The 26,494-nt window shown below is 36.3% G+C and overlaps 3 protein-coding genes across 6 annotated transcripts in view; all 3 read right to left on the reverse strand.

The window, feature by feature from the left end:
* The window catches only part of LOC140151508 (diuretic hormone receptor-like), a 470,017-nt gene that overhangs the window by 130,087 nt on the left and 313,436 nt on the right, over positions 1–26,494 (reverse strand). For 3 of the 4 annotated variants that reach the window (XM_072173871.1, XM_072173872.1, XM_072173867.1), the window contains exon 1: positions 19,171–19,580. The exons of the other annotated variant lie outside the window; for it this stretch is intronic. The gene's annotated coding sequence lies outside the window, so the exon portion shown is untranslated. Of the gene's footprint in view, positions 1–19,170; positions 19,581–26,494 lie in introns of those variants that run through there. 4 annotated transcript variants of the gene reach the window in all.
* Positions 8,419–9,198, reverse strand: LOC140150424 (uncharacterized). The gene has a single exon (XM_072172436.1). It carries the CDS (start codon positions 9,196–9,198, stop codon positions 8,419–8,421), a length of 780 nt encoding a protein of 259 aa, XP_072028537.1.
* On the reverse strand, positions 9,335–9,778 carry LOC140150425 (craniofacial development protein 2-like). Its single transcript, XM_072172437.1, has one exon. The coding sequence runs from the start codon at positions 9,776–9,778 to the stop codon at positions 9,335–9,337; it is 444 nt and encodes a 147-aa protein (XP_072028538.1).

The following is a 26,494-nucleotide window of genomic DNA, read 5'->3' on the forward strand; positions in this document are numbered from 1 at the left end:
AATCCTAATATTCTGATGATGAATAATTGCATATATGGTGTATATGGTAATGTTGATGCAAAAAATGACGCAAACGTGGTATCTGAACTGATGTATTGCTTTGTCAACAACTTGTCGACACCGGATCTTGAGATTTGACGATTGTCGACAATGTAATCTACTCGACAATCTGCTCCCCTCTGGGGAGGGTATGTTTGCATCGTTAACAGCATACTAGCAACAGCCATTTTTTAACGGAATAATATTACAGTAACTGGTGATTACGTGTATCCGTCTAGCTTGATGGTCCGCCTGAGTACTTTTTTCCACAGAAACTGTTCATTGTTGCATGAATCTATTATTCTAGTCGCATTACCTGTGTCATTTCCTTTCTAAAATGTATACCTTTATGATACCTACATCATTACTGATAAAGAAACAACAAACAAAAGTCGAAATGTGCAAATATAGTGAACGTACTATATCATCATTTGCTTTGCTTAAATATTTAATGCATAAAATAGCGATTGCCTTAAAAGCATAAAAGCATAAAATAAATATTTAAGATCAAACCTGTATCAGACCATCGGGAAAAATGATTCTTAAAATCAACCAAAATTATCCGCATGATTTATCAGAGTAATGTGTTTTGCAATTTTGCTTTTGCTATTGTTGTTTTGAATGTTATTGTTATGTCATTTAAGCTATAGTCTTTATATCCAGGAAATAAAATATGCAGTTTTTTAATGTACTTGTATTCGATGTTTTTGTCTTTTATTACGTTTTATTATCAATACCTATCAAAAAGTAATACCCCCCCCCCCTTGACGAATGACCATTATTCCAAAATGGTTAACCGTATGCAAAATGTGGGATATGCAGTCGAAGCAGGATTTATTTCTGAGCATTGTGACACCTTATTTGTTGGAATGGTCCCTACATTGATGCCGCAGCATACATTTAAATGAGCTTAATTCAAGATTTGAAAGTTGCAGCAAAATTCTATTGCCTTGTGTTCAGTGTCCATTGAAGGAAATCTATTCAGCTCTCACCGAATTTGGGGATTATCCTTCTTTTTGCATGCCACGGTTGTTTGATGAGGTCATTTGTTAATTTCATTTCAATTCTAGACCTGGACAACACCAACAGCTGTCACTCTAATATTCACACATATTTTCGAATCAATATCAAATTATTGATCTTTTTCGTGCCAATTCTATACACTGTACAATTTGTGTGCAAATTGAGGGCGCTATTTGCATGTATTTTAAATTTGAATTAGCCAAATAATAATAAATAGTTCCTCAGGCCTACATATTGATAAAAAGGTTTCGGAAAATGTAAACAAAAATTTAGATAAATCGCGCCATCATTGTTCAACTTTACTTTAAAATGGCACAGTTTTACATGCCATCAAACAACCGTGATGCATTTTGAGGGGATCAAACAAGGTCCTAAATGGCCTACAATTATTGCAAGTTCTCCTTTCAGTGGTAAAGCTAGATTCAAAATTCCCTGATTAGGAGTTGTTACCGACAGAAGGGTAATTAATAATATTTTTCCTACACGTTTCAAATCTTGGCGTGCCTTCATTCAAATGTGCGCTGTGACATCAGTGATACCATTGCAACGAATGAGGTGTCATTTTGCGCAGAAATAAATTCTGCTTTGAATGCATATCCAGAATGGGCATACGATTAATCGTCTCGGAATAATTATATACTTATTCATAATAGTTTGCTGAAATGTATAAATCCCCTTCGGACACGAAGGAAGATGGCTCGATCAAAAAAATATTTTTTATGCTTATTATAACTATTTTGGATAGTAATTTGTAAAAAACTAAAAAAAAATAATTACCTCATCAATTATGCAAATTAGGGCATGTGTACAATTGTACACATTGTGACTAAGTGGCGACGTTTACAATGATTTTTTGGATACAAATTGTACACATTATGACTAAGTAATGGCAGTAAAACTTGGTAGCATATGTGAAGCAACAAACTTGAACCCTTTGTTTCTTTTTTTCTGTTGCCTTCATACGTCCGTATCTGTAGGCTCTTAACTCTCATTAATTTGGTATAAAATGCTAATAAACAGTTCTTGTCTTTGGAGAGACCGAAAAAGACATCACACTTAATAAACTTGATTTCTGAGACTAATTTTCTTACTCCACTCTACACGATCCATTTTCGGGCCCATCAACGACCAGTTACTCCTAACTATCTCTGTAATAATAGGCCTACATAGTGGTTTTTCCAAAAAATGCATCCAGAGCAAATTATAAACTGAATGGAAGTATTGACAACAGATTTTAAAAATAACTTATAATGATGTACAAAGTATACTAAATAACTCCTATATATTGATAAGATTAGTCACACTGTGTACAACTGAACACAATACATTAGTCTTATATTTACAAGGTGAGACACACTGTGTACAATTGTACACACCATTTAAAAAAATTCTACACCACATATGTTTGAAGCATTTGATCAAAAATAGTGTTCCATGTTTTCTACAGATCTTACACTAACCCCTGACTATAATTTAGCTTGTCCACAATGATATTTCATATAAAATCAAAAAGGGAAAGAACATGTCTTCTGGCAACGTGCTGTAGTGGGTGATGCCCTCTTAGATTATGAAAAGTGACATTCAGTTAGGCGAGGGCGCTCTGCACTGGAGGATAGCATATGAATGCACAATTGTGCACATGGTGTTTGTTTGCAGTAAATAAGCCTCCCCTGGTATACAGGGAGCAATAGAAGTCCATGTGTACAATTGTACACAGTATGTACGAAGGGGTCATAATTACAAACTTCATCCAAGTAGCTCACTGTATTTTCACACAAAATATTCGTTTTTTTGCATGCTATCAAGTCCCACACCTTATGTTAACATAAACGTACAGTTACTATTTGAAATGCGTGGACTCAAAATGATTATTCTCAGAGACATTTTAGTCCAACTATTATTAGCACAACAGTCTCTATTACTCTATTAATATTAAAGGTCAACAGAAATGTGCGTCTGGTGGCGACGTAAGGGAGCACGCAGGATCACTCAATGAGGGATATTTTAGACATTGTTTTGTATTATATATTTAAAGGTAATGATGTTAAATATATAAAAGTATACATTTTCAGAAAGGAAATGATGCAGGGAATCCAATTAGCACTTTGAGAAAAGCGCTAAATTTAAATTTCTATGCCAATTTCTTTTTGCTGAACTTTCAAATCGATGGAAATTGCATATTTTTTATCTAATGACATAAAACTTTACTCAAAAAGGATCTAAAGTTTTAATTTTGACTAAAATATTGGATATTCTAAAGTGTGACTTTATTTCTCAATCTTGATCAAACTATTGGAAATTTTAGAGTATATGTTGGTACAAGAAACAAAAAATTGGCACAGAAAATCAAATGTGGCGCCTTTTTCACAAATTGCTCATTTATTGTGGAAATATGTAGTGCTAGTGGACTTTCTTGCATCGTTTCCTTTCTGAAAATTACATTTATGTACTTATTATCATTGGGTTTATAGATACAATACAAAGCAATGTCTAAAATGTGCTACTTTGAAATGTGCTACTTTCTATAGAAAATTTGCGCTTTGTTAAAATTACAGGCAAGAAAAAATATCTACAAAAGTACAATCAGTCTGGTAAACATGATATAAAGTACACGTGACGAATGTCATTAGAAGCCCAGCACGATATTATTTAGCACACGTATGTCGTTTTCTGGCAATATAGCAAACAATTTAATTAATATTACATTTATAGTGCATTTACTCTCAAAATCAAACTAAAGCTACTTTATTATACCCTGCAGCACATGCGTAAAGGCTACATTATTATCATGTATATGGGGCAAGGTTGTGTTTTTATAATGACATGCCTTAAAACATAATATTCGATCAAAAAACTGTTCGTGTTTTGACTATTAGAAAGAATTGTACACTTTGTGGTCTTCCCTAAGAAATATTAAATTAGCGTGCTATATTAAAAACGTCTATGCATTGTGTAGGATTTAGCTAAGGCTTGTAATGTATATTGTTTAGATGCCAGTTATCCAAAAGGAGATTGAGAATTGAGATGACAATTATTAAATATACTACGGTAATCAGAGATGTGTATGTTTTGTAGTGGTGATAATGTCAAAATCAAATATAACTAGAACTACGAAGGGCGTGGGGTAACTATCTAAGTGTTTATATCCTTATAAAACATGCCCGCAATATGCCCAAACGACTTAAGCTAATCGTGGATTCATCCTTTCCGCTCATTATAGAATTTTTACCCCAGCAATTTACCCCGGGGTAGGACCGACCGACAAAAATGACCACAGAGGGGAGGAGGGGGAGTAAGACCCACCATAGCGTAGGTTTTGACCGTAAAATCCACGATTTTCATTTCGCTCTTATCATATTATTCGAAGAGATATTAACGTTTTACTTGTTAGTTATTTTGAAATAGTAATTTTATTTTATATTCAGAATCACATGTTCGTACCATTTTTGCCAAAAATCAATCTTCCCTATACTTTTGGACGTAGTCAGATTGTCCCAATGTGTGCTCAGATTATGATGTCATAGCGCTTACTGGCTCAGTAAGTGTAGGGTTCGAAAATTAAAGTTAATATTTCCAGTTCAGCATATGCAACAAAAATATCTTAAGAATACATTGACAAAAACAGCAACTAAAATTCTACTTACGTTGCGCCTAATTATGCAACTATGAAATCTCATGAAAGGGTTGAAACATTAATCAACATCTTATACGATATATTCCATTTATATCATACAAACGCTTCATAATATATCAGAATTCAAGAGTACACAGATCATTTTATCAATACCTGTTACAAAGGAAATCACACTTTAAATACCACGCGGGCCCAATAAACAACTACTGCCTTCCACTTACGCAAATTTATCAATACACCTGGAGTAATTGATGGGCAATTAAACATAATAGACTTGTCTATCATTCGCCCATTTAGCTAAACATCAAGCGAACAGCAAAGGTCGCATAAACAATGAAGTAAATGACTTCTAAACCTTGATGGGCGATAACTTGAGAAGTGGAAACGGGGGAGGTTGTTTGTTTGTTTGATTGTTTTTGTTAGTAACAGGTGATGCCAAAGAATTTATTATTAACTTTTTGTCGCAAAAAAAACATCATCGAATTACATCGTAAAGCTACGATGATTTAAATTCATGATTAGAATTTATATAGAAAAAATATCTGACGCAGCCTTAACACTTGACAAATAATTCTGCTGGGGTAACTAGATTAATCAGTTTATTTACATTCATATAATCGGGCAAAAGCAGAAAAGTCTGAATTTTCTCATGTTTAACTCATTTTAAAATATCAATTTTCACCCCCATGTTGGTGGAAATGCTATTACAAAAACTGTTTTTACACAATCGGCTTTGCGATTCAGACAATTACTGAACCAGAGAAAACATAAACACGTTTACGCGCAAACACGGAAAAAACAAATACTATGCATATAGGGAGGGACCCGGCCCTGTGCACCACGTACATGATACGTGTCTGTTTTATAATTTTTAACGGAATCAACTACCCTTTCCACGAATAACACGATCTTTTTTAAAAATTGCTGTCCCATGCTTTAATCTTCTTTGAACATTAATTGTCTGCTTGTCTGTTAATATTGCGGAGTGAACAAAGGTCAAATCAACACAACATAACGCTCCACATTAGAAAGATGTTTGGTTAAGCAGAACATAAGAAAGGTTGAGTGACGGGCTGGGAATAGTGAATTGATATTCTCCTCTTATTCTTTGTTTGCGTTTCCGGTAAAACAAGTACAGAAGACCGAAGAGAGAAACAAACTTAAAATGTGCAATTGAAACAAAAATGTGTTAAAGTGCACTTTTTGCGCTAGATGGCTGAAGCTGATGGTTGCAAAAAATCAATAAACAGTGACCCACATTAAACACAAGCTGTGAAGAATAAGTGCAATATGTCATTTTAATAAATACGTGTACTATGAAAATAGCTGTTACTGAAAAGCTGATCCAACATTAGTGAACAAGGTTGTATCTATTGTAGTAATGGTGACAGCGGCGTACCTGCGCGGGGTGGCAAGATAAATGAGAGAGGGACAGGGAAAAGAAGGGGGAAAGAGGGAGAAAGGAGTGAGAGGGAATATCTCAATAGGCGCAGTTCCTGCATACAAATTATTAGCAGCATGTACCCGTAGATCCAAGGATGGTGATACAAATATTACAAAAACACCTGCCAGAAGCGCCTATAGGTAAAGTAAACTGTATTTGCTTTCTATACCAAAATGTGTACATTTTTCCTACAAAAAGTCACTACAAAAGGGGAAATATTTTTTGTTCTTTTCACGTTTAGACCTGCTTTTACTCCGAAAGTAAACTTTTTTATCGATTAGGGGGGATTGGGGTCGGGTGCATCCCGCACCTACTCCCCTGCACTTTTTGGTGCCCCAAAGACCCCCATCTCACCCCCTGATTTCTTCAAATAATGTGTTCTATGCCATGGCTTACTTAGTAAGTTTGGCAAGATTTACGCTGGGTCATTCCAAAAAGACTACTTCTAGTAGTCTAGGCATGATGATTAAATCCATTCGAATCTCGAGTCCTTTGAAGTTACAGATACGACACATCGGTATAGCGATAGCAAATATCGCTATAAACGCGGACTGTGTCTTGCATTTTAACTGACAAGCTAGAGCAGTATTTCAATTTCGCACAGAATTTGAACATAAGGCCCATCCATTTGACAAAAATATTTTGATTTTTTTTTCGAGTTGTATATTTCATTTCCGCTGAACATAGCCTAGCATACGCATTTCAGATTTATTCTAGGGTTTAAGATTACTAGATCAAAAAGCTTTAAGAATCAGGTCTACTTCTTTTTAAGCAAGCAGAAGAGAAGACCAACTGCTCATCTATGAATACTAAAGTAACTATATGACCTGCCCTAATTCGGGTGATGGGGGTAATTAGTGCCGAATCGGTGTCCCTCGGTAACTATTAAGATGTCTCGCCTTTGCATCACGTCATTATGCTGTTAAATCATCATATTTGGCTACCTCGCGAATACATGGCCCATCTTTGTACTCCAATGATTGAAAGGTCACATGCGAGGTTTAGTTGTACAGCGCCGGCCATGGTACAATCAAAATTCACGACCATTTTAATAATGATTGGGAGCTTTTTATCAAACATATAATCGTTTTTTTTACAGAATAGCAACGATTTTCACGACAAAATCTTCCATTCAACAGATCGCCTATTTGACATCATTCGTTCAAATGCAATGGGTTGCTTCAAATGTCTATTTACATATGATTGAAAATCTCTGCCTAATTTACCAATTCAAGTGCTTCGCGGAGAAAATGTCTATACCAGCAGCGGAAGCTGTACGAATGTGCTATAATACTAAAAATAAGTATGTCGCTTGTATTTCCGACGGTTGATGGGTTTTACAAAAATCAATACAAAGTGTGCCACATTAAACATTTATCAGATCTGAAACTTTGCATTACACTTAATACTCCATATGGACGTTTTGATAAGAACAAGTAGTGTTATTCTGTGGCAAGTGTATCGGCATTTAAATATGTTATGTGACCTAGTTTATTACACTTAAAAGGGCATTTCGTGATCGAAAGCCTCATCCTCCCACTTTTATCAAAAAAAGTTGATATTTTTATACCACTGGATACCTCTAGCTACATAGTGTTTATGACCAAACGTGTTAGAAGAAGGCCTTTCTCCTCATTGGCTTCCTTGATGCATTTCAAAAGGGCCAGCAGTTCCTCTCTATTGCTGCATATTAGGGTGGTATCATCAGCATAGCGGAGATTTGCGATACTGCTACCGCCAAATTTGACTCCACCAATAAACCCGCCCGAAGCTTCTCTCATGATGTCCTGTGAAAAAATGTCATATGAATAAACAGGTTTGGTGACAATATGCAGCCCTGTCTCAGCCCTCTTCCAATCATGAACCACTCCGTATCTCCATTACTTGTCCTGACTGCAGATTCCTGGTCCTCTAGTTGACTAATAAGATCAATATTACTGTGACCAGGGAATCCCATCTTTCTCATTGTCTTCCACAATTGGGGATGGATGACACAGTCAAAGGCCTTGCTGTAGTCAATGAAGCACGTATAAAGTGGTAGTCTGTGATCTTTTCACTTCTCAATTATATTCCTGATGTTTACGATCTGGTCTCTAGTCCCTCTTCCTTCTCGAAAGCCAACCTGCTCCTCAGAAATCTCCTGGTCTAGTTTTAGCTTCAGCCTTCTGATGATGACCTTTAGCAGAACCTTACTTGCATGACATATCAGGCTGATGGTGCGATGGTTATAACACTCTTTTAAGTTACCCTTCTTGGGGATTGGAACAAATACAGCTCTTCACCAGTCTTTGGGCCATTCCTGCTCCTTCCATGTGCGACAGCATAAACGCCACATTATGTCAACACCTTCCTTGCCTGTCGCTGTCCATAGCTCAGCTGGCATTTCATCAATGCCAGGTGACATTGTGTTCTTCATTTGATCCATTGTCTGTTCCACTTCTGATCGAATTTGTGCCGGGTCCTCTTCCATAATTTCACCGCGAGTATACACTTGTTGGTCTTGTGCCTCAAACAGTTTGGTGCTATATTCCACCCACCTTTTCTTGATGTCGTCACTTTCAGTTAGTGTAATGCCATTTACATCATTTATTACATCCATTTTTGGAACCCACTTCTTCCTCTTATCTTCCTTTACACTCTTAGTAACCTCCTTGTTCAGACGTGACCTTTTATTCTGATCACCAGCTGCTTTTGCTTCTTTCCTGCTGTCAGCTAAATCCAGTGTGTGTTGTGATATCCAGGGTTGCTTTCTTCTCCTTTTCTTAGGGATGCATTTCTTGGCTGTATTCTTGACTGTTTCCTTTATGTCCTCCCACAATTCATTTGGTATCTGTTCCTCCTCATTCATTTTCATTGACTGTTCCAACTTGTTCTTTACCTCAACAGCATACTGAACCGGCATGTTATCAATATCATGCATGATTGGTGGCCTACTTCCTTTCTTTGCTTTTAATCTCAATTTTAATTTGGCTACAAGAAGTTGATGGTCGCTACCACAATCTGCACTTGGTCTTGTCCTTATATTTTGGAGTGTTGACCTCCATCTCTTCTGAACCATGACGTAGTCAATCTGGTTTCTTGTTCTGCCACCAGGGCTTGACCAAGTCCACAGCCTCCGTCGATGATGTTCGAAAAGTGTTTTCACGATGACCAAGTTATTTATCGCACAGATATCATACAGTATGTCTCCACGTTCATTTCTGGTTCCAAGCCCATGTTTGTATAAAAATGTTGGCATTCCAATCACCCAGTACAATAAGCAGGTCTCTCTTTGGAATATTGTCTAAAGTTCCCTGGATCATCTCATAGAACTCTATGATCTCTGAGTCAGGTGCATCTGTTGTAGGCGCATATACTTGCATCACAGAAATATTGATGAGATTTCCTTGTAGTCTTATGGTCATCACCCTCTCATTGACGGGGCTATATCCTATCACAGACTTGGTAATTGTCTTTTCGACAATGAAACCAACTCCTTTTCGTTTCTTTCCACTTTCCATTCCAGAGTAGATGACCATATTGCTATAATCAGTTGTCAATCTTTCTTGTCCGAGCCACCACAGTTCTGATACTTCCACTATCTGGATATCTTTGGCAATCATCTCCTTCTCTACTATTTCCACCTTCCCTTCCGACATGCTATACGTACATTCCATGTAGCAACATTTATTGGTTTCCCCAAAGGGGTGCTGTTCCTTTCCTTACCGAGACCGTCAAGAACAGAATTCCCTGCAATAGGCTTTGATCGTGACAGGTGTACTTTGAGCAGCATCTCTCTCTTCCCCAATAGCAGTTGACGTGTCTTCTGGCCTGCGGGTCGCAACATCCGATACCCTCGTTTTCCTTAGATTCCGTACTCTCATGATAACATGCAAGGCCATTTAGATACGGTGGGTGGCCAGATCCTTCCGTACCAACAGTAGTGAGCCATTCCTGAACTTTGACAGTAGTAGCCTCATCTTTACACAAACCCTTTCCCTGGATACAAGGTACCTAGCTTTGTATCTTCGTGTTTTGTCGTTGACCATGTTCTGGTACTTTCGCCACCACACATACATCAGTGTTGTTGACCGCTGATGACTATTTAACCCATAGCTAGAGCAAAAATGACTTTCAGCTTATGGATGTCCAATGTCTTCATACGCCCTTTGCCGTTGGAAAATACTTTCTCATCCGCCAAGGTAATGAACAATACCTGTTGTATGTATCCACATTCCTACACTATTAAAACACTATGATTGGGACAGTAAGAAAGAACAGATAAAAGGAAGAGGTAAAAAGTCACAACACAAGCTGGCACCCACACTAGATTTGGCCCGACGAAGCAAAAAGGGCAATTATTGTCCGTCTGTGGACAACCTTATAGTCCGCAGTCCGGATTTAATTTGACAGCATCGCCGATTTCCTAATGTTCGTGTGGGGTTGCGCCGTACCCTGTATCCTGTACCACCAGTGTGAAATGGGTTATGTGCCTATCTGTACTGTGCTTTTTGTCTTGCACGTTTCAAAACAAATTAGGACACATTTAAACAGGTGAGACACTTGTGCACAATTTTGTCTGTAAAGTGGAGAGATCTGTATACTATATGTTTTACCTAGAAATAGTTATCACATGTACAGCATTTGTGGTGCATATGAACATGTTAATAGAGCTTTAGACATAAATCAAATACTGGAACATGCTTTTTGCAACTTTTACACGCTCGGACACTATTTCCAATCTAAATTCGTATTGTCTAACCTTTTTAACGAAAAAAGACCATAATGAATATTCAGCTGACCATATTTTTATGTATATATGACATTTTCCCTTTCAAAATACTTGCATTTAGGGATTGGGTTGCCGAATATGCATCCATCAACCAAATTGTTTTACATAACGTTTTAGTATAAAACAGTGTATTATAAACTTATCTATCAGCGTGTCAATAAAACCTAGCACTGTCACATGCGTAATACTAGCTACACCTTATAATGGATTGTGTAAGTTTGCAAAGTCTAATTCGATGAATTTAATCATTTCCGTGGACGTTGACTTCAAACGTGAATTCAATTCCAGCGCCATATTTACAAAATTCAACATCCGCAAGCTTCTTTGAGCTTCGACAGTGTTGGCAATATCGGGTCAAACTTTTATATTGGGTCAAACTTTTATGGAATCTACATCTCAATACACCACCAAACTTTTTCTTGTCATTATTAGCATGATTATCTTTACTTTTAAGAAGTGACACGCGTTTTCTGGCAAGCACTACATAGATTGCAAAGAGGCGTTCACTGTTACGCCACCGTGCTGTGGAACGTCATAGTGCCGTTTGCATCCAAACTAGTATCCTACACAGCCAGCTTGTGTCGATCAACGCTCATCGTTCCTAGTATGTTCGTAATAGCCGCAACCCATCTGGCCCGAGACTACAGGGTGGTACAACAGCAACTTTACCCAATTTGAAAGCTTAATTTCTCGACGTTTCTCGAAGAGCAGCTATTCCCAACATTTTTACATATTTAAAATATGCATTTTTCTAAGAGTATGTGGTGAAAAGCTTAATTAACAAAATGGCAGTGTTTTAACTATGCAAATAACCACTTTCCTGCTCCAGTGTATCGGGAAATAACCCTTTGTTATGCTAAATAGCTTTCCCAATCTCACGTGCTGAAGTCTGAGTCCTACGGCAAACGGGGTACAACACGAAAAATGACATTTTTGTATCTAAGTTGTACTTAGGTTGTCATCTACGCTGTAAATACGTACATTTGTTAACTCGTATTCTTATTGTAACAACGTTATTTTCGATGTTGATTTTGGATGCTGATATAACGTCATTATAACGTTGTTTCGACGTCAAGCTGTGAACATAAATTATAATCCATACTTTGTTACAACGTTGTGTATCCCACAACTTTAAAATCGCTGTGAACATAAATTATCATCCATACTTTGTTACAACATGTGTATCCCACAACTTTAAAATCACTGGCGTGTGACCATTAGTATGGCCTCAATGGCTGTTTCTCGTTAGCCGTGTAAGGGCGCAGTTGGGCAAAGTCAATTAAAATAACATGAAATCCAAAGTTTCACCATTTTTTACAGCAATTGGCAGAACAAATTGCAGAATTGTTTGGCAATCGCCTGAAGCACCGTCCCTGGAAGCACCAAGTAGAATGGCCTCTAAGATCTCCTGATGTTATGTTAAACCTCTGAATTACTTCTTGTGTAGCTGGCTTAATTCAGCGGTTTCAAAAACATCCTGCAGACCTTTACGAACTTCAGAGACACATAATTAATTGCACAAGTAGACATTCCCAGGGGGAGACAGCTTTCTAATAAGAGGTGTTGTTAATGCCATGTTGAGGAGAGCTGATATCAGCATACAGAGAAACCGCTACGGTAACCTGCTCCTCACTTCCATATAGTCCAAATATGTTTTCCTTTATTTCACAATTCAGAATCACTATTTTACATCATTTCAAAGTAAAGGATAGACTTATTAAATTGTCGCACACATTAGTTAAACAATCCTCGAAACGAAATGATAATTTCGAACTATAGTAGGAATTCCAATTGAATGAATGCAGCTTTGAGCAACTGTACTCGATCCAACCGCGATCATATATCGCGTATTTCAAATTACAACGCGAACGCACGATACAGTGTTAACCAATCACGATTGCGTTCGCATGGTTGAATTCACTTCCGTGTTACTCAAGCACACGCTGGCGTACATCGAGCAGTGTACGCAAAAAAATCGTCACGCTATTGAAAGCTGCGTTCATTCAATTATAATTACCACTATATCTATGTTTATTAGGCGACTGATAAAAAAGAAATAACAGAAGCGCAGTGATTTATAGTAAGCTACGCACAGGCACACCACCTAGGAGTTGATCAACAAGCACACTTCATAGGTTGTCACTGACCACTACGGCCCCACATCATCTGAATGTCTTTGTCCTGGTCGGAATTTCAAGCTCAATTTTTCCACGACATCGTAAACTGGGCTCAAAAATAAACTTATAATTTTTCACAATGTCATATCTTAAAGTCCTTTCAATAAAAATGAACAACAATTGCACACAGGATTACTTCAATACTCTACTCTAAACACTGATTAGTAACCAAAGAGTTGCCCAACTGACACAATAGCAAAATGCAATGACATGGAACAGCTTCCAGGACAACATTCACAGCCCAATAATTGGCATCCAACACAAGATATCTGTGAGTAAGTGGGATAGTATGGAACAAGACCTGTTTCTTGAAGAAAGTGTGTGAAAAGGAGAAACAGCCCCTTTCCACACTATTCCACTTGTTCTTTGGAAATGATCACCTGTGTAAGGATCTTGTACACATTCTCAGAGATTGTTCTTGCTGGGTGCCAATTATTCGCCTGTGAATGTAGTCCAGGAAGCTGCTCCGTGTCAGTGCATTTTGCAGTTGTGTCACTTGGAAAACTGCTTGGTTACTGACATATGTTTAGAGCAAAGTATTGAAGTAATCCTGTGTGTAATTTTGGTTCATTTTATTAACAGGATTTTAAGATATGACCTTGTGAAAAAATATAAGTTTCTTTTTGAGCCCAGTTTATTAAACCATCGCCAGGGTTCGGACCCGCAACCTCTCGCACAATTATAGATGGTCTTATCGATTGACTTGACTGAAATAAAATAATCCATACCCTGTTTCTATTTAATTGAATATTTACACTTGAAAAAAAGATATAAATTACACGTACGATTCATGTTTTTTTACAACTTGAGGCTTCTTCTCTAACTGTTTGTATAACATTTAAAAGCAATTGCTCAGTATACAAGCCGATACAGACACGATATTAACTCAAGTACCTTGGCATTTCGTGGTAACTAGTATCTGTCAATTATACCATCTTCTGTGTTTTATTAGTGCATATTGTGTCTCTATAGCGTGGGTAGTTTCATTCTCTCTAGTCCTGCATAATGAATTGAATCATATAGTTTTGTTTCACAGAACACTTGTCATAAACACGCACCTTTTAAAACTTAATCGCTAGATCACCAAACTATAACATACGTAATTCATTTGTTTTGTTTGTTAGTTTAATGAATGCAGAGTTTCCTTTTTCCAATCACGTTTTCAATTTATATGCAAATATAGCATCAACTTCTACAAAACCTCTGCATAAGTTAACTGAAGAGAACCAAATTTCCATTTGAGCGTGTTATCTAAACTAATATAGTACAGTGTTTAATACAATAGGTTTATTCACATCGTACTTATATCAGTTTGTTTAAGTTAATTAGATAACGAAGAGAATTTGTCAAAGATCACCATCATTAAAAGCTGGTTTTCAATATTTACTTAACTTAGAAACCGCAGAATATTTAGCTTTGTTTGAATATCATTGCAATCGTGTGTTTGCAATATTCAACGTATATCCCGCTAAGGTTACATTAAACATGGTTATTTGGTAATTTGCGTGACTAAATCAAAAAGTATGAATTTCTCATGCATAAATAAATATCAAAGGCAACGCACAAACTGGTGTGCACATACGCGTATTCACACACCCCTACGTATTCGCCTATTTAAAAATAGGCGAATTTACAAAATGACAAATACATGAACATTACACGATCATATGAAGATAACGATCAACTGAAGATAATAAAGCCCACACCGCGCCGTCGATCCATATTACTACAATATTCAATTTCGAGGGTAATGTCGTTTTACCGTTTTCTGGAGTATCATAATATTGCCTACTATTATTCCAAACTCATCTACAAATAAAACGACCAAGAACATAGTAAACATACGCTTGCACAAACACCTGCGTCCATTTGAAGAGTATTGTTCAATTTAAAGTTGATCATGGATGAACAAGATAAAAAGGTATAGAGATATAAAACTTGGGGACAAAATAAACATGTGCTTTATAGAGAAAGTTGAACTAATCTGTGCCACACGGTATTGGTCACGGCTATTTGTTAGTGAGACCTAATTTGATTTGATTTAATTAAATAAAAGGAAACAGTAACGTTAGCCCTCCTGCCATACAACTTTGTAGCCATGGGGTATTAATTCATTAACACCAAGCCATGAAAGCGCCACAGGTGCACCCACCACGATGATAATATGAATCAAAGATCTGATAACTGCGGAATATGATTGTCTGTGCATCAAATTATCAAAACACCGCCAAGAGGTATGAAATATTATACAGACGCGCGGCAATGTTTTCAAAATAGATTACTGGATTAATGAAGTAGGGATATCTTTATCAAAATATTCGTTCGGTCGACTTCAGTCTTTACAGACATGATCATCAACATGATGATGATGATCATCATCATCATCATCATCATCATCACCATCATCATCATCATCGTTATCATCATCATCACCACCATCATCATCGTCATCATCATCATCATCAGCAGCAGCAGCAGCAGCAGCAGAAGCAACATCAGCATCATCATCATACATACATACATATTAGAGCTTATAAAGCGCTATTACAAAAAGATCAAAGCGCTACGAGATACACTGCAAAAACAAGAGAATGAACAAAAGCAAAGAGTCAAAAAGGATAATAATGAGCCTTAAGAGATTTTTTAAATGATGCCACTGAGGTTGCCTCCCTGATGTTACGCGGGAGGCAGTTCCACAATGCTGGACCAGCAGAACGAAAAGACATGTCACCACTGCGATTTTTACCGATGTGAGTGTTCAGAAGACTGGTATCCATAGAGGATCTTGTGACGGGTCCAGATGAGCGTGTTCTGTATGAGAGTAATTCCATGAGGTATGAAGGAGCAGATTCATGCAAACATTTGAAGACATACAGACAGAGTTTGAATTTGATTCGATCCCTTACTGGCAACCAGTGAAGGTCGTGCATTAATGGTGTGGGGCTATCAAGTCTGGCGGCATAGAATATGAGTTTGGCTGCTTTGTGTTGGAGGGACTGCAAACGATCAAGGTCTTTTGATTTTGCTCCATAGATGAGAGCATTCCCGGTGTCAAGGCGTGACATCACGAGAGCTTGCACAACTGTGTGAAGTGTTTTGTGGTCCAAAAAGCGACGAATACGGCGAATATTACGGAGCTGGAAATTGATTGAAGAAATCATGCTATTAATGTGAGGAGTCATCGTTAGGCGAGAGTCAAACACTGTGCCCAAGTTCCGAACATTATCAGATGGTTTAATGACGCTGTCTCCCACATTAAGTTGCAATGGCGGAAGTTTACTAAGACCCTGAGAAGTACCGGCTATGAAGAATTCAGTTTTATTGTTGTTGAGTTTCAATTTGTTCACGCACATCCAGTCTTTGAGTTCTGAGATACAGGATTCAAGTTTGTGAAGAGCCATCTTGTGAGCGTTAAGATCCCTGGGATTGAACGATATGTATAGTTGCGTATCATCTGCGAATTCATGGTAACTGAGTCTGTGTTTATGTATAATCTCACCGATGGGCAGTGTATAGATGATGAACATAAGTGGACCGATAACCGAGCCTTGAGCATCATCATCATCATCATCATCATCATCATCATCATCATCATAATCATCATCATCAGCAGCAGCAGCATCAGCATCAGCAATATCATTCACAAGGTGTTGAGTACGTGATACAAAAACTTGAATAAGGAAGCGTATTTTAGCGTATTGTTTACTTTTTACATTTATTTCATGTTATATGAAAAGAGCAAAACAAATCATCGCAACGAACAAAATAATTATCCTACCAACAACGATACTGACAAAATGAGATGCATCATCAGCATAATTAGGAAAATAAATGCACGTCATAAATGCAGATAAAACAAGTAATAAAGTACGAACTAAGCTAATCATTACAAGTATTTTGTACATATATTTGTCTAAATAGATTTCAATTTCATGTATGATGCACAGCTTTAACAAGGTATCTTTGAAATAATTAATTTGGCAATTTGGAGTCGTTTTGTATATTTTGAATTATTCCCTATCACCAATAAAAGCCTCTATAAAATATAGACTTAATTATTCAGTTTCAATTATTCAGTTGTAGCTGCTGGTATAATTACTTCAGTGGGTTACCAAGCGTGACTTAGACATTTTAACGAGACAAGCATGCTAATAGAAACGCAATTATTACTTATCTTAATCAGTAAGAAATACCTTTATAGTGAAACATGTTCCCATAAGCCAATGCCAGAAATATTGTTTTGACAGTATATTTTAAAATATCATAACATAATGTTAGTATGAATAAAGGGGAATCAAGGATGTGCCAATGATTTACTACTTCGTGTTAGCGGTAGCACTTTCTTGATTCTTGTTGTTTCTGTTGCTGTTCATGTTGTGGTTTTTTGTGGTATTAGTGGTGTTGGTGGTGTTGGTGGTGGTGGTGGTGGTGATATTTCTACTACCTCCACTATCACTGGAGAGTGTACCATTTTATACTTTCTGTGATAGTAAATACATACATTTTTACCACGAACTGAGTGAACAACAATCAAACTGTCAACCACAGACATTTCAAAAGACAGTAAAAGTACTGATTTATTACGGATTGCCTCAAGCGCTTGACAGGTGATTCTGTGTTGACCAGCAGTTATAAAAGTAAGATCAAAAGTAACAGTGTGAAATCCAGCGAACGCAAGGTGTTTTTCAGAAAATGTTTACATTTCGGGTTATATAAAGGGTATATAAAACTTTGCAAAACATTCTGACATAATGTTATTGAAATATTGACAACTATTTGGCAAATATTTTTGCCCCAAATATTTTTACAATAACATTTTCACAACACTGTTTTTTTTAATGTTGTTGCAATGCTTTTTCATATAAAGTGTTTTCCTGATGTTTATATAACGTAACATTGAAATGTTATCAAAACATTTTCAAACCAAAATGCATGATACCACGTTTATAACGTCCTAAGAACAGTTTTGTATTTCTTGGGTAACCATACCGTATATAACACATTCACACCTTTTTAGTAACCTAATTGCTCAAATTAGAGGGAGAGCGTGGCGCAATGGTTATGGTACTTGCGTTTAGTGCATGAGGTCCCGGGTTCAATTCCCGGCGGTGGCAATTTTCTGGGATATTAACTTGGAAAAAAAAGTCTGAAATTAATTGGCAACCTCTGTAAATTAAATTCAGACTTCCGCTATACCTATTTAGAATTGGGTAAATGAATCATGAAAGTACTCCGTCCTTCGGAGGGGACGTTCAGCCGTCGGTCCCGTGTGCTGAGAGCCATACCTGTACATGTATCTCGCAGCCAGTTTCAAAAAGAGTAGGGTATTAACCCCTAACTGTTTCCAACCGTCCCGGTATTCAAATGGACCCTAAATGGAAAGGGTTATCCAGGGTTGACAAAAACCCCAACAAATCAAATAAAAAAAAAAGGGAAAACACATTTTTGAATAATCAATAGTTTTCTCGAAAGAGTACCAATGTTTGCCGATATCCGTGATTAGCGTATCGATACTAAGTATATGGCTTTGTGGGCTTTGCGGGGTGTGTTTTGCGGGTGGCGGTGCAATGGCGTTTTGACACGTAGTGTCCAAGAAGCCGCGGATGCCGAAGAGGCTTAACACACGCCGAATATTGGACTTCAACAGGTAATCGGCAAGGTTCAATATGTAAAAACATCCAAGAATTTTGGGGTACGAATCACAGCGACAGAAGTCACAAACAGCCAGCGATTTTACGTTTCCAGTTTTGTTTAATAGCCTCTTATATATCGAAGCTAGCAGGCTGGGAAAAATAGTTTGGACGTCCAAGATTGCTTCTTCAATGTCCAAATTGAACATTGACGGCCAATGTTAGGAGTACAATCTTAGGTGTGTTGGTATCCACTTCACAATTTATGGCTAGATGACATTACAAATGTATGCGTTAAGATGAATTGCCTGTTGGTGATTTCTGGCCTGTGATTCGTCTTTAACGCTCAAGATTAGCTCTAGTACATTCACGGTTAGACATAATAATCTTGGGCATGTTTTCTCCTCTTTTCTTAGCTGCATGGCCATACAATCCAATACAATACTACTTACCAACTTTAGTTATTGCAGCATTCCTTCAATCTACTATTCCTTTCTTACAGCCACTTCATAATTAATTGAAATTCCTTCCAAGCAACGATATAGCTGTTTTTTTTGCAGCAATGTTTCAGTTCCACAAACGAATTTATGTTGAATACATATGGTATTTAACGACGGTGGTATTAGTAGAAATCAAAATTGTTATATCCTAGTAATTATCTGTAGGCGAATGAAACACGATAATGCGACACATCTACAGTACATACATCCAATATCGACCAGTTTATTCTTAAACAGAGTACCTCTTTTTTCCTTGCCAGTCGTAAGTAGAAAGGTAACTGTAAATAATACCAGTTGTTACTTCAACATTGACAACAGCCAGCAAGAGTTGTTGTGAACCAGACGATCTGCAAAGTAGTTGAGTAATAAATACCTACAGCGTTTCACCAATGTCTATCGAATATTACAGCCTGTCGCAGCCAGGCAAAATGAGACATGCGCCGTAAACGTTGAAATTCATATCGGGAGCCTCATTTGAGCACTGTTATAACAATTCTCAGTGCAGCAAGTTTCTTCTGTTGCTAACATTTCAAAATAGTATTAACACATAATATTCAAGCTGCACAAAAATCAGTTTTAGTGGGATATTTGCGCCCAAAGCGCGCAAACAAAGAATTCTAAATATTTGAGCATTAAATAAGTGTATATTTTGGTGTTTAATGGGCCAGTGCTCCCAAATCTATTTGACCCTTTCTGACCCAAAAGAAGGGTGTTTTGTGGAATAAAATTAAGGATGCACATAGTATTTATTGCTTTATTGTTTTCCTCTATTTGGATTACTGGGGTGGACGTCCCCGTGGAAAAAAATTCATCCACCGTTTCCATCACCTGTGGACTAATACCATACAACAGCAGTTGCAGCGAAAGCAAAATAACAAGGATTACTAACTATAGATACATGAAAATCCAAATCAAAGATAACAGGCAAATCTTACTTTTCTTGCCTTAAGAAAAACGGACGAAAACACCTCTTCATATCAACCACGTCACCTGTGGATAAGTTTCAGAGCTCAAACGATGTTGTTCCTTATTCCCTCGGACATAAAAGTGATCATAACAACCTTATGGGCTGGCAAAATGTTGATACCTATGGGTTTTGTGTACCATCTTTTGACAAGTTAATGCTTATTACTTTTTGTGTTTATCGATGAGTACGATAACAGGCAACTTAAATTTTACGCCATAGACAATGGTGATATCCAGTGGCTGGTTTTCAAACCCCCGTCCTGTCAAGAATTTCCTTTAAATGGAACAAAGTTCTTAAAAAATGAAATTTGTGGACAAAATACATCAGCCTAAAAAGAGGAGGTTTGAATGAAACCTGGATATCTTGACTTTTTTACTATAACAAGGGTTTTACCCACGGAAGCGTTCACATCTCTATCAACAGTGGACTGTTAAATATTTATTATGTTATATACTGACACAAAGCATCAACTTAGTTTTTTCTACAATAGGGAATGGGAATGTAGATACTATGATAGAAAACAAAAGCATGTTAGAACAGTTACCTATATCATCACGTCTACTTCTATAAACATTAATATTGTAGAACCAACGGAAGCTTCAATTTGTAAAATCAAGGCCTGTGCAATATCTGCGCTAATGAAGCGCTATGGATAACAACAAAGTTGTACTCATTCTGTGTGAGTGTATCTACCGCTAGCAATCTGTAACAAGAGTAGGTATGAAAGGATTACATTCCTCTTCCCTAAAAGAAAATAGATATACATGTATAACATTAAGTTGAAACTCTCGAAACCAATATAAAAAGCTTTTACCATGTAAGTCTGTAACTACAGTGACCCTAACACCATATGACTTTTTTCTTGATTTGAAATGCTCCGAGCAAAGTTATTCTTCTTATTTTTGAAGCTTCTTTTGTTTCTACAGGGCGTACTTAGCACACGTATAATATAGATGGAAATAATGTAATCTTAAGTAAATTCTCATAATATTTTTAGATGACTGGTGTCAACTTGAGCCACCTGCGCTTGTTTAATTTCGATATTCTGCTTCTGGTTGTCAACTTGAATTATTTTTAGCTTTGAACAGAAAATGCATTATAGGGCAATATATATGCATTGGTTAATAGCAAAAGATACTTACTAAATTTATAATAGCAAAATGTTTGAATGCACAGCTAAAATAGGTTAACGAGCAACGTGCATACTTGTTTTAAACTGTTAAATAATTGTTAAGGTGGTACTACTACACCCTTTGATAAATGTGTGACTGTTTTTGCATTTGCACAAAAGTTCTGTATCTTATAGGGGCAAGGAATCCAGTTACTACACTGGAATTTCAGTGACTCAAGACAAGCGGTACATTATTTATGATAAGAAAAGAGGTACCGCTTGAGTGTACCTCATTTCTTAACATACATAATGAACCACTTGCCTTGAATCACTGAAATTTCAGTGAAGTAATTGGATTCATTGTCCCTATAATATACATAACTTTTGCTGGCAGTGTGTAGTTATTTTTTAAGAAAAATGCAAAGTTAGTCACATAATTTATCAGGGGGGTGTAGTTCCTTAAGAACACAAAAAGCATGCGAATTATGTCCAATACAGTTTTTTACAACAACGTATTGATTGTATGAATAATCGTTATGATTACGGCAGAGTGCCGAATACACAAAATTCCTGTTCTGAGTAAATGGCGTTTGAAAATCTTGGTACCATCCATCGGTCCTTCGAAAAATTTATAACATTCGTGAGCATTCATTTGAAATATATATATTATAGAAGTGAATGTACACGAAATATTGTCAATACTTGCATGTTCTGAAATAATCGATATATCCCTCAAAATGCGTTTTAACGGCTATTCGGCTTTATGCTGTATCCAAAATGTCTCTACCACTGCGCAGAGAGAGGTCGAATACGCATTTAACTACGTGTAAACCATAGCACGCATTCTTGATTTGGGGCTTTTGTGCAGAAATTACTGGTTGTCCTCAGGCTATGTAGACTTAACTTGCTATATAAGTTATAAATAGTCATCCCTGTAATATTTAGCAAAAACTCGAGGATTTTAAAGCAAAAATAACAATATTGGACTATATTTTGCGTATGATTTCCCGGGATTTTCTAATTTCACGGGCGCGCACTCAAATTATTAAACCACAGCAATATCATGTGGGGAATGTTTGTACTTATTTTGGTATCACTGGATAGAAGATACCTACAGCTACTAAAAGTATACGTTGGTATCAAATATAGAGTATATGACATGTAATATAGAAAATTCGGGGTTTTCCGCTAGATAAACATGATTTGTACAGATAAGTATACGATTCGTCTCTCTGTCGAATTCATTTATCGCACTTAGTCGCGATTCGTCCAAATCAAAATTTCAATAACTACGTCGGTGAGTAAGATTTACCGCTAATTTTGGTGGAAATAAAAGATAACCTGAAACATAATCATAAGCATACAAAAACTCAATTTGCTCAAAATTCTCGATTCGTCACTCTGCCGAATTCATAACGATATGAAACGATTTTCTGCTGCAGTGCTGTATTTACTACTCAATGTGAAAAAAACAAAAAACATTGCAAGCATAGAACCAAAAATGATGTTATTTTAATTAGCTATTGACGTATCAAGATCCATAATCATTGACTAAGTAAAAGTGAGTGTTGGATATTAAGGGTAGGCTAGGTATTGTTGGTCGAAGCAACCAAACTATCGATTTTCATTATTTAAATAAATATATTATTGAAAAATAACACTTTGATGTTTTACAAAAGTTCATTCTACAAATCATATACGTTGAAAAATTAATGAATTGTGAACGTTTTACAAAAGTGTTTCAGCACTATTTGCAACTCAAGAATCACATGACATACAAAAAGTATATCTGTGATATTTAAATTCTTCTACATGCTCGCTATGAAATGATCAATGCAAATTTTGCGAAAGCTCACTGCTATTCGCCATATAATAATAACTACCAAATCCCAACTGTTTAATAATAGTTGCTAAGCTTTTAAAAAGCAAAAAGCAATACTTTTCCACATCAATTATGTTGTTGTATATTAGCGTTTAGCTAATCCTACTTTACTTTAAATGTCATGTTTATTTGGTATCGTGAACATAATGAAGCATCCCAGCAAACACAAAACGTTTTCGACATCATTTGCAAAAGGTTATAAAAGGTTGTCAGAAAACGTTTAAATGTCGGGTTATATAAAGGGTATATTAAGAGTATAAAACGTTTTCAAAACCTTAAAAAACATTTTTTGATAATCTACTGCTCAGCAAACAAAAATGTTTTACAGAAAACGTTTAAATGTCGGGTTATATAAAGGGTATGAAAACGTTTTAATAACATTCCAAAAACATTCTTGAAAACTTGATACAAAACATTCTAAACAGAATGTTATTTTGGGGTTGAAAAAATATTTGCGAAAAATGTTTGCCCAATATATTTTCAATAACGTTTTAAAAACGTTTTCATGACCTTTATATAACCCGACATTTAAATGTTATTAAAAGGTTTGGAAAAAACATTTTAAGAACATTTCTGTATTTGCTGGGTTCAAACATTTTTACATAATGTTATTTAAGTATTGACACAATATTTGGCAAAAATGTTTGCAAAAATAGTTTACAATAACATTTTTTGAAAACATTTAAAATATTGTTGTAGTGTGTTTTTCATACAAAACGTTTTAAAACGTTATCATGACCTTTATATAACCCGACATTTTAATGTTATTAAAACGTTTTTACCTAAACCAAAAGCCAAAATATGACTTATTTAAAACGTTTTTTAAAACGTTTTTGTGTTTGCTGGGATGTACGATATCAGTTCTCAAATTTAGCGTTATTATTATTTTTTAAATTTTAATCATAATGACCCAAAAATGTACTTTAAAAATTAGAGCCGTTGCATTTTGACGCTTAAACTAGTTGAAATGCATAATTTTCAAGAATCAGTTTAGGGAACAATAAAAATGTTCCAATCTTTACCAAAATAGTTTTTCATTATAAAATCAATTCAGAAAAATAACATTTTAGTTTAAAAAAAAGTACGAACACGAAATTCATCAGTTGGATATCCTTATTACAAGCGGCCGAATAATTTAGAGAAATTTCGTTAACATTTTATATATTCCATTTTTCGAATTGCTTAATGGTGGTAGAAGGTCAATAACATTTCAAATAGCTGGTCTGCAGACAAACAATCCTTAATACGCCAAAATAGGGGAAACATGGCCGGCAGCCGTGCTTTCACGTGGTTAATACTTATTGATACAAAGGATCATCCGAGTGACGTGCAACTTAAGTACCGTTTTGTATAGTAATATAACTTGTCACCATCTTATTATAAACTAAACACAGTATGAAATCTATTGTTCAGGAGGCAGTTAATAACATTTTGTTTTTCGGTATGTCTAGACTAAATGCTCAATGTTATTAACTTTCAATTATTCCTGAAACTCAGAGTAACGACTACCTACTCTGGAAGGTCTGTTCTTTGAATTTTATACGCTCTCCCTTTTGGGATTGAGCACTTTATTCAAAAGATTGTTATTACGTCCCTATTTCGCAGTTGAGCACTTTCTGACTATCTCCGATAGACAAAGTGACTCAGGGATAGACTTTGGCTGTGTTGACACCATGGTAGTCCACCCAAAGCATTTCATGTGTCGTCTGACGATTGCTTTCTTGGCATGAACATCAGAGTATCGACTACTTGTTGTGGATGGTATGTTCTTTGAATCTTTACAATACACTTATTATGGCAGTTAAAAACGTCTTCGGTTCAGGAATAATAACAGGAAGTGGTTACATAACTCAAGTAAATGGATCACGAAAATTTTGGAATTAGTAGTACATGCCATTTCGATAGTGCTGCAGAACTCAAAAGCGTGATCCAGTGGACATGGTGATAATCGGATTACACGTAACACTTCGCTGGCGAATTGAAAGTTAATAACATAGAGTATTTAAAGTTTTTGTCAGAGAAGAACGGCACTTGTTTACAATTTTGAGAGCGTGCAGAGCATAAACATGGAAGTGGGGTTCTGATTGGCTGAATCAATCGCCTGACAATCATAGCAACAGACCAATAATATGATTGGCCGATTGTGCGTGAATTCGTTGATCGGTTCAGTTCGGCGCCCTTAGTGTGAACACAAAGCTCCGCGTATGTCGCTCATTAACAGGGTGCTCACGTCAATCTGAGCAAGGGAGTGCCGCTCTTCTCTGAAAACCCAGTGTAGTCTAGACATACCGAAATACATTATGTTATTAACTGCCTCCTGAGCAATACATTGCATACTTGTACTTTATAGTTTATAATAAGGTGGTGACAAGTTTCATGCATTTCCTTTATTCAGGGTGTCCCAAAAGTCTCCATACCATTTTAAACTTACATAATTCTAGTATACGGCAAGTGACAACAAAGATTAAGGTATCGTTGCACAAACTCGTGCAATCATTTTGACACCAAATTTGACATATAAACGGTGAAACAGTTTGGCATATTACACGCAAAAGCATACAATACGTTTACAGCACATCTCCGGATCCCAAGTATCCACTACCTTCTCTCTACTTCTAGACCAATGTTCTCCATTCAATTCAATTGCAATATCAAACAGTTCTCGTATTATAAAAGTAGACTTATTAAGATGATATAGAACACAAAGAAATGTGTGCTTATGTTTTAGTTTTATTCAGAAATCATACCAGTAAAAGTTGTGTAATATTCCATCCTTTAATGCTCCGCTCTATAACATAACTCCTGCACCAGGACTGTAACTTTTAATAACTCGCAGTGGACAATGAATGAGGGGAGGTCAACATTGAACATGGACAAAAGTGTCGTTCTTTGTATTGTAACTGCAAACCCAAGAAAAACAACTGTTTTCCATTAAAAATGTTCCTAAGTCAAGGTATATTCTAAACATTGATTATCACATTTTGATCTTCAGTTGGTGCTTCATTGTTTGATCAGGGCCAATATTGAAACTACTGTTGAATATAACCATTGTTATAGTGGACATTCTGTGAAGAAATAATTTCAATCTATCATCATCAAGAGAATGAGATCAGATTTTTCTTCGAAATTTTACTAGAAAAGAAGGCCAAGAGCGAGGTCTCAAAATCGATTTTATAATCCTCAACGCGAAAAGCACATTTTTGGTTACCAGTATTGACATGCCGCATTTGAGGTGTATTGTTCATTGACCATGAATGTCCTATAAGCGAAGGAAATGTATCATGTTTGGTATCCATATAATTGCAGGAATATACTC

Source organism: Amphiura filiformis, chromosome 4 (genome assembly GCF_039555335.1).
Source record: "Amphiura filiformis chromosome 4, Afil_fr2py, whole genome shotgun sequence".
NCBI lineage: Eukaryota > Metazoa > Echinodermata > Ophiuroidea > Amphilepidida > Amphiuridae > Amphiura > Amphiura filiformis.

What these genes read in the sequence shown, in the direction of transcription:
- LOC140150424 (XM_072172436.1), bottom strand. Translation starts at nt 9,198, where the DNA reads ATGGTTCAGAAGAGATGGAGGTCAACACTCCAAAATATAAGGACAAGA.
- LOC140150425 (XM_072172437.1), bottom strand. Translation starts at nt 9,778, where the DNA reads ATGTCGGAAGGGAAGGTGGAAATAGTAGAGAAGGAGATGATTGCCAAA.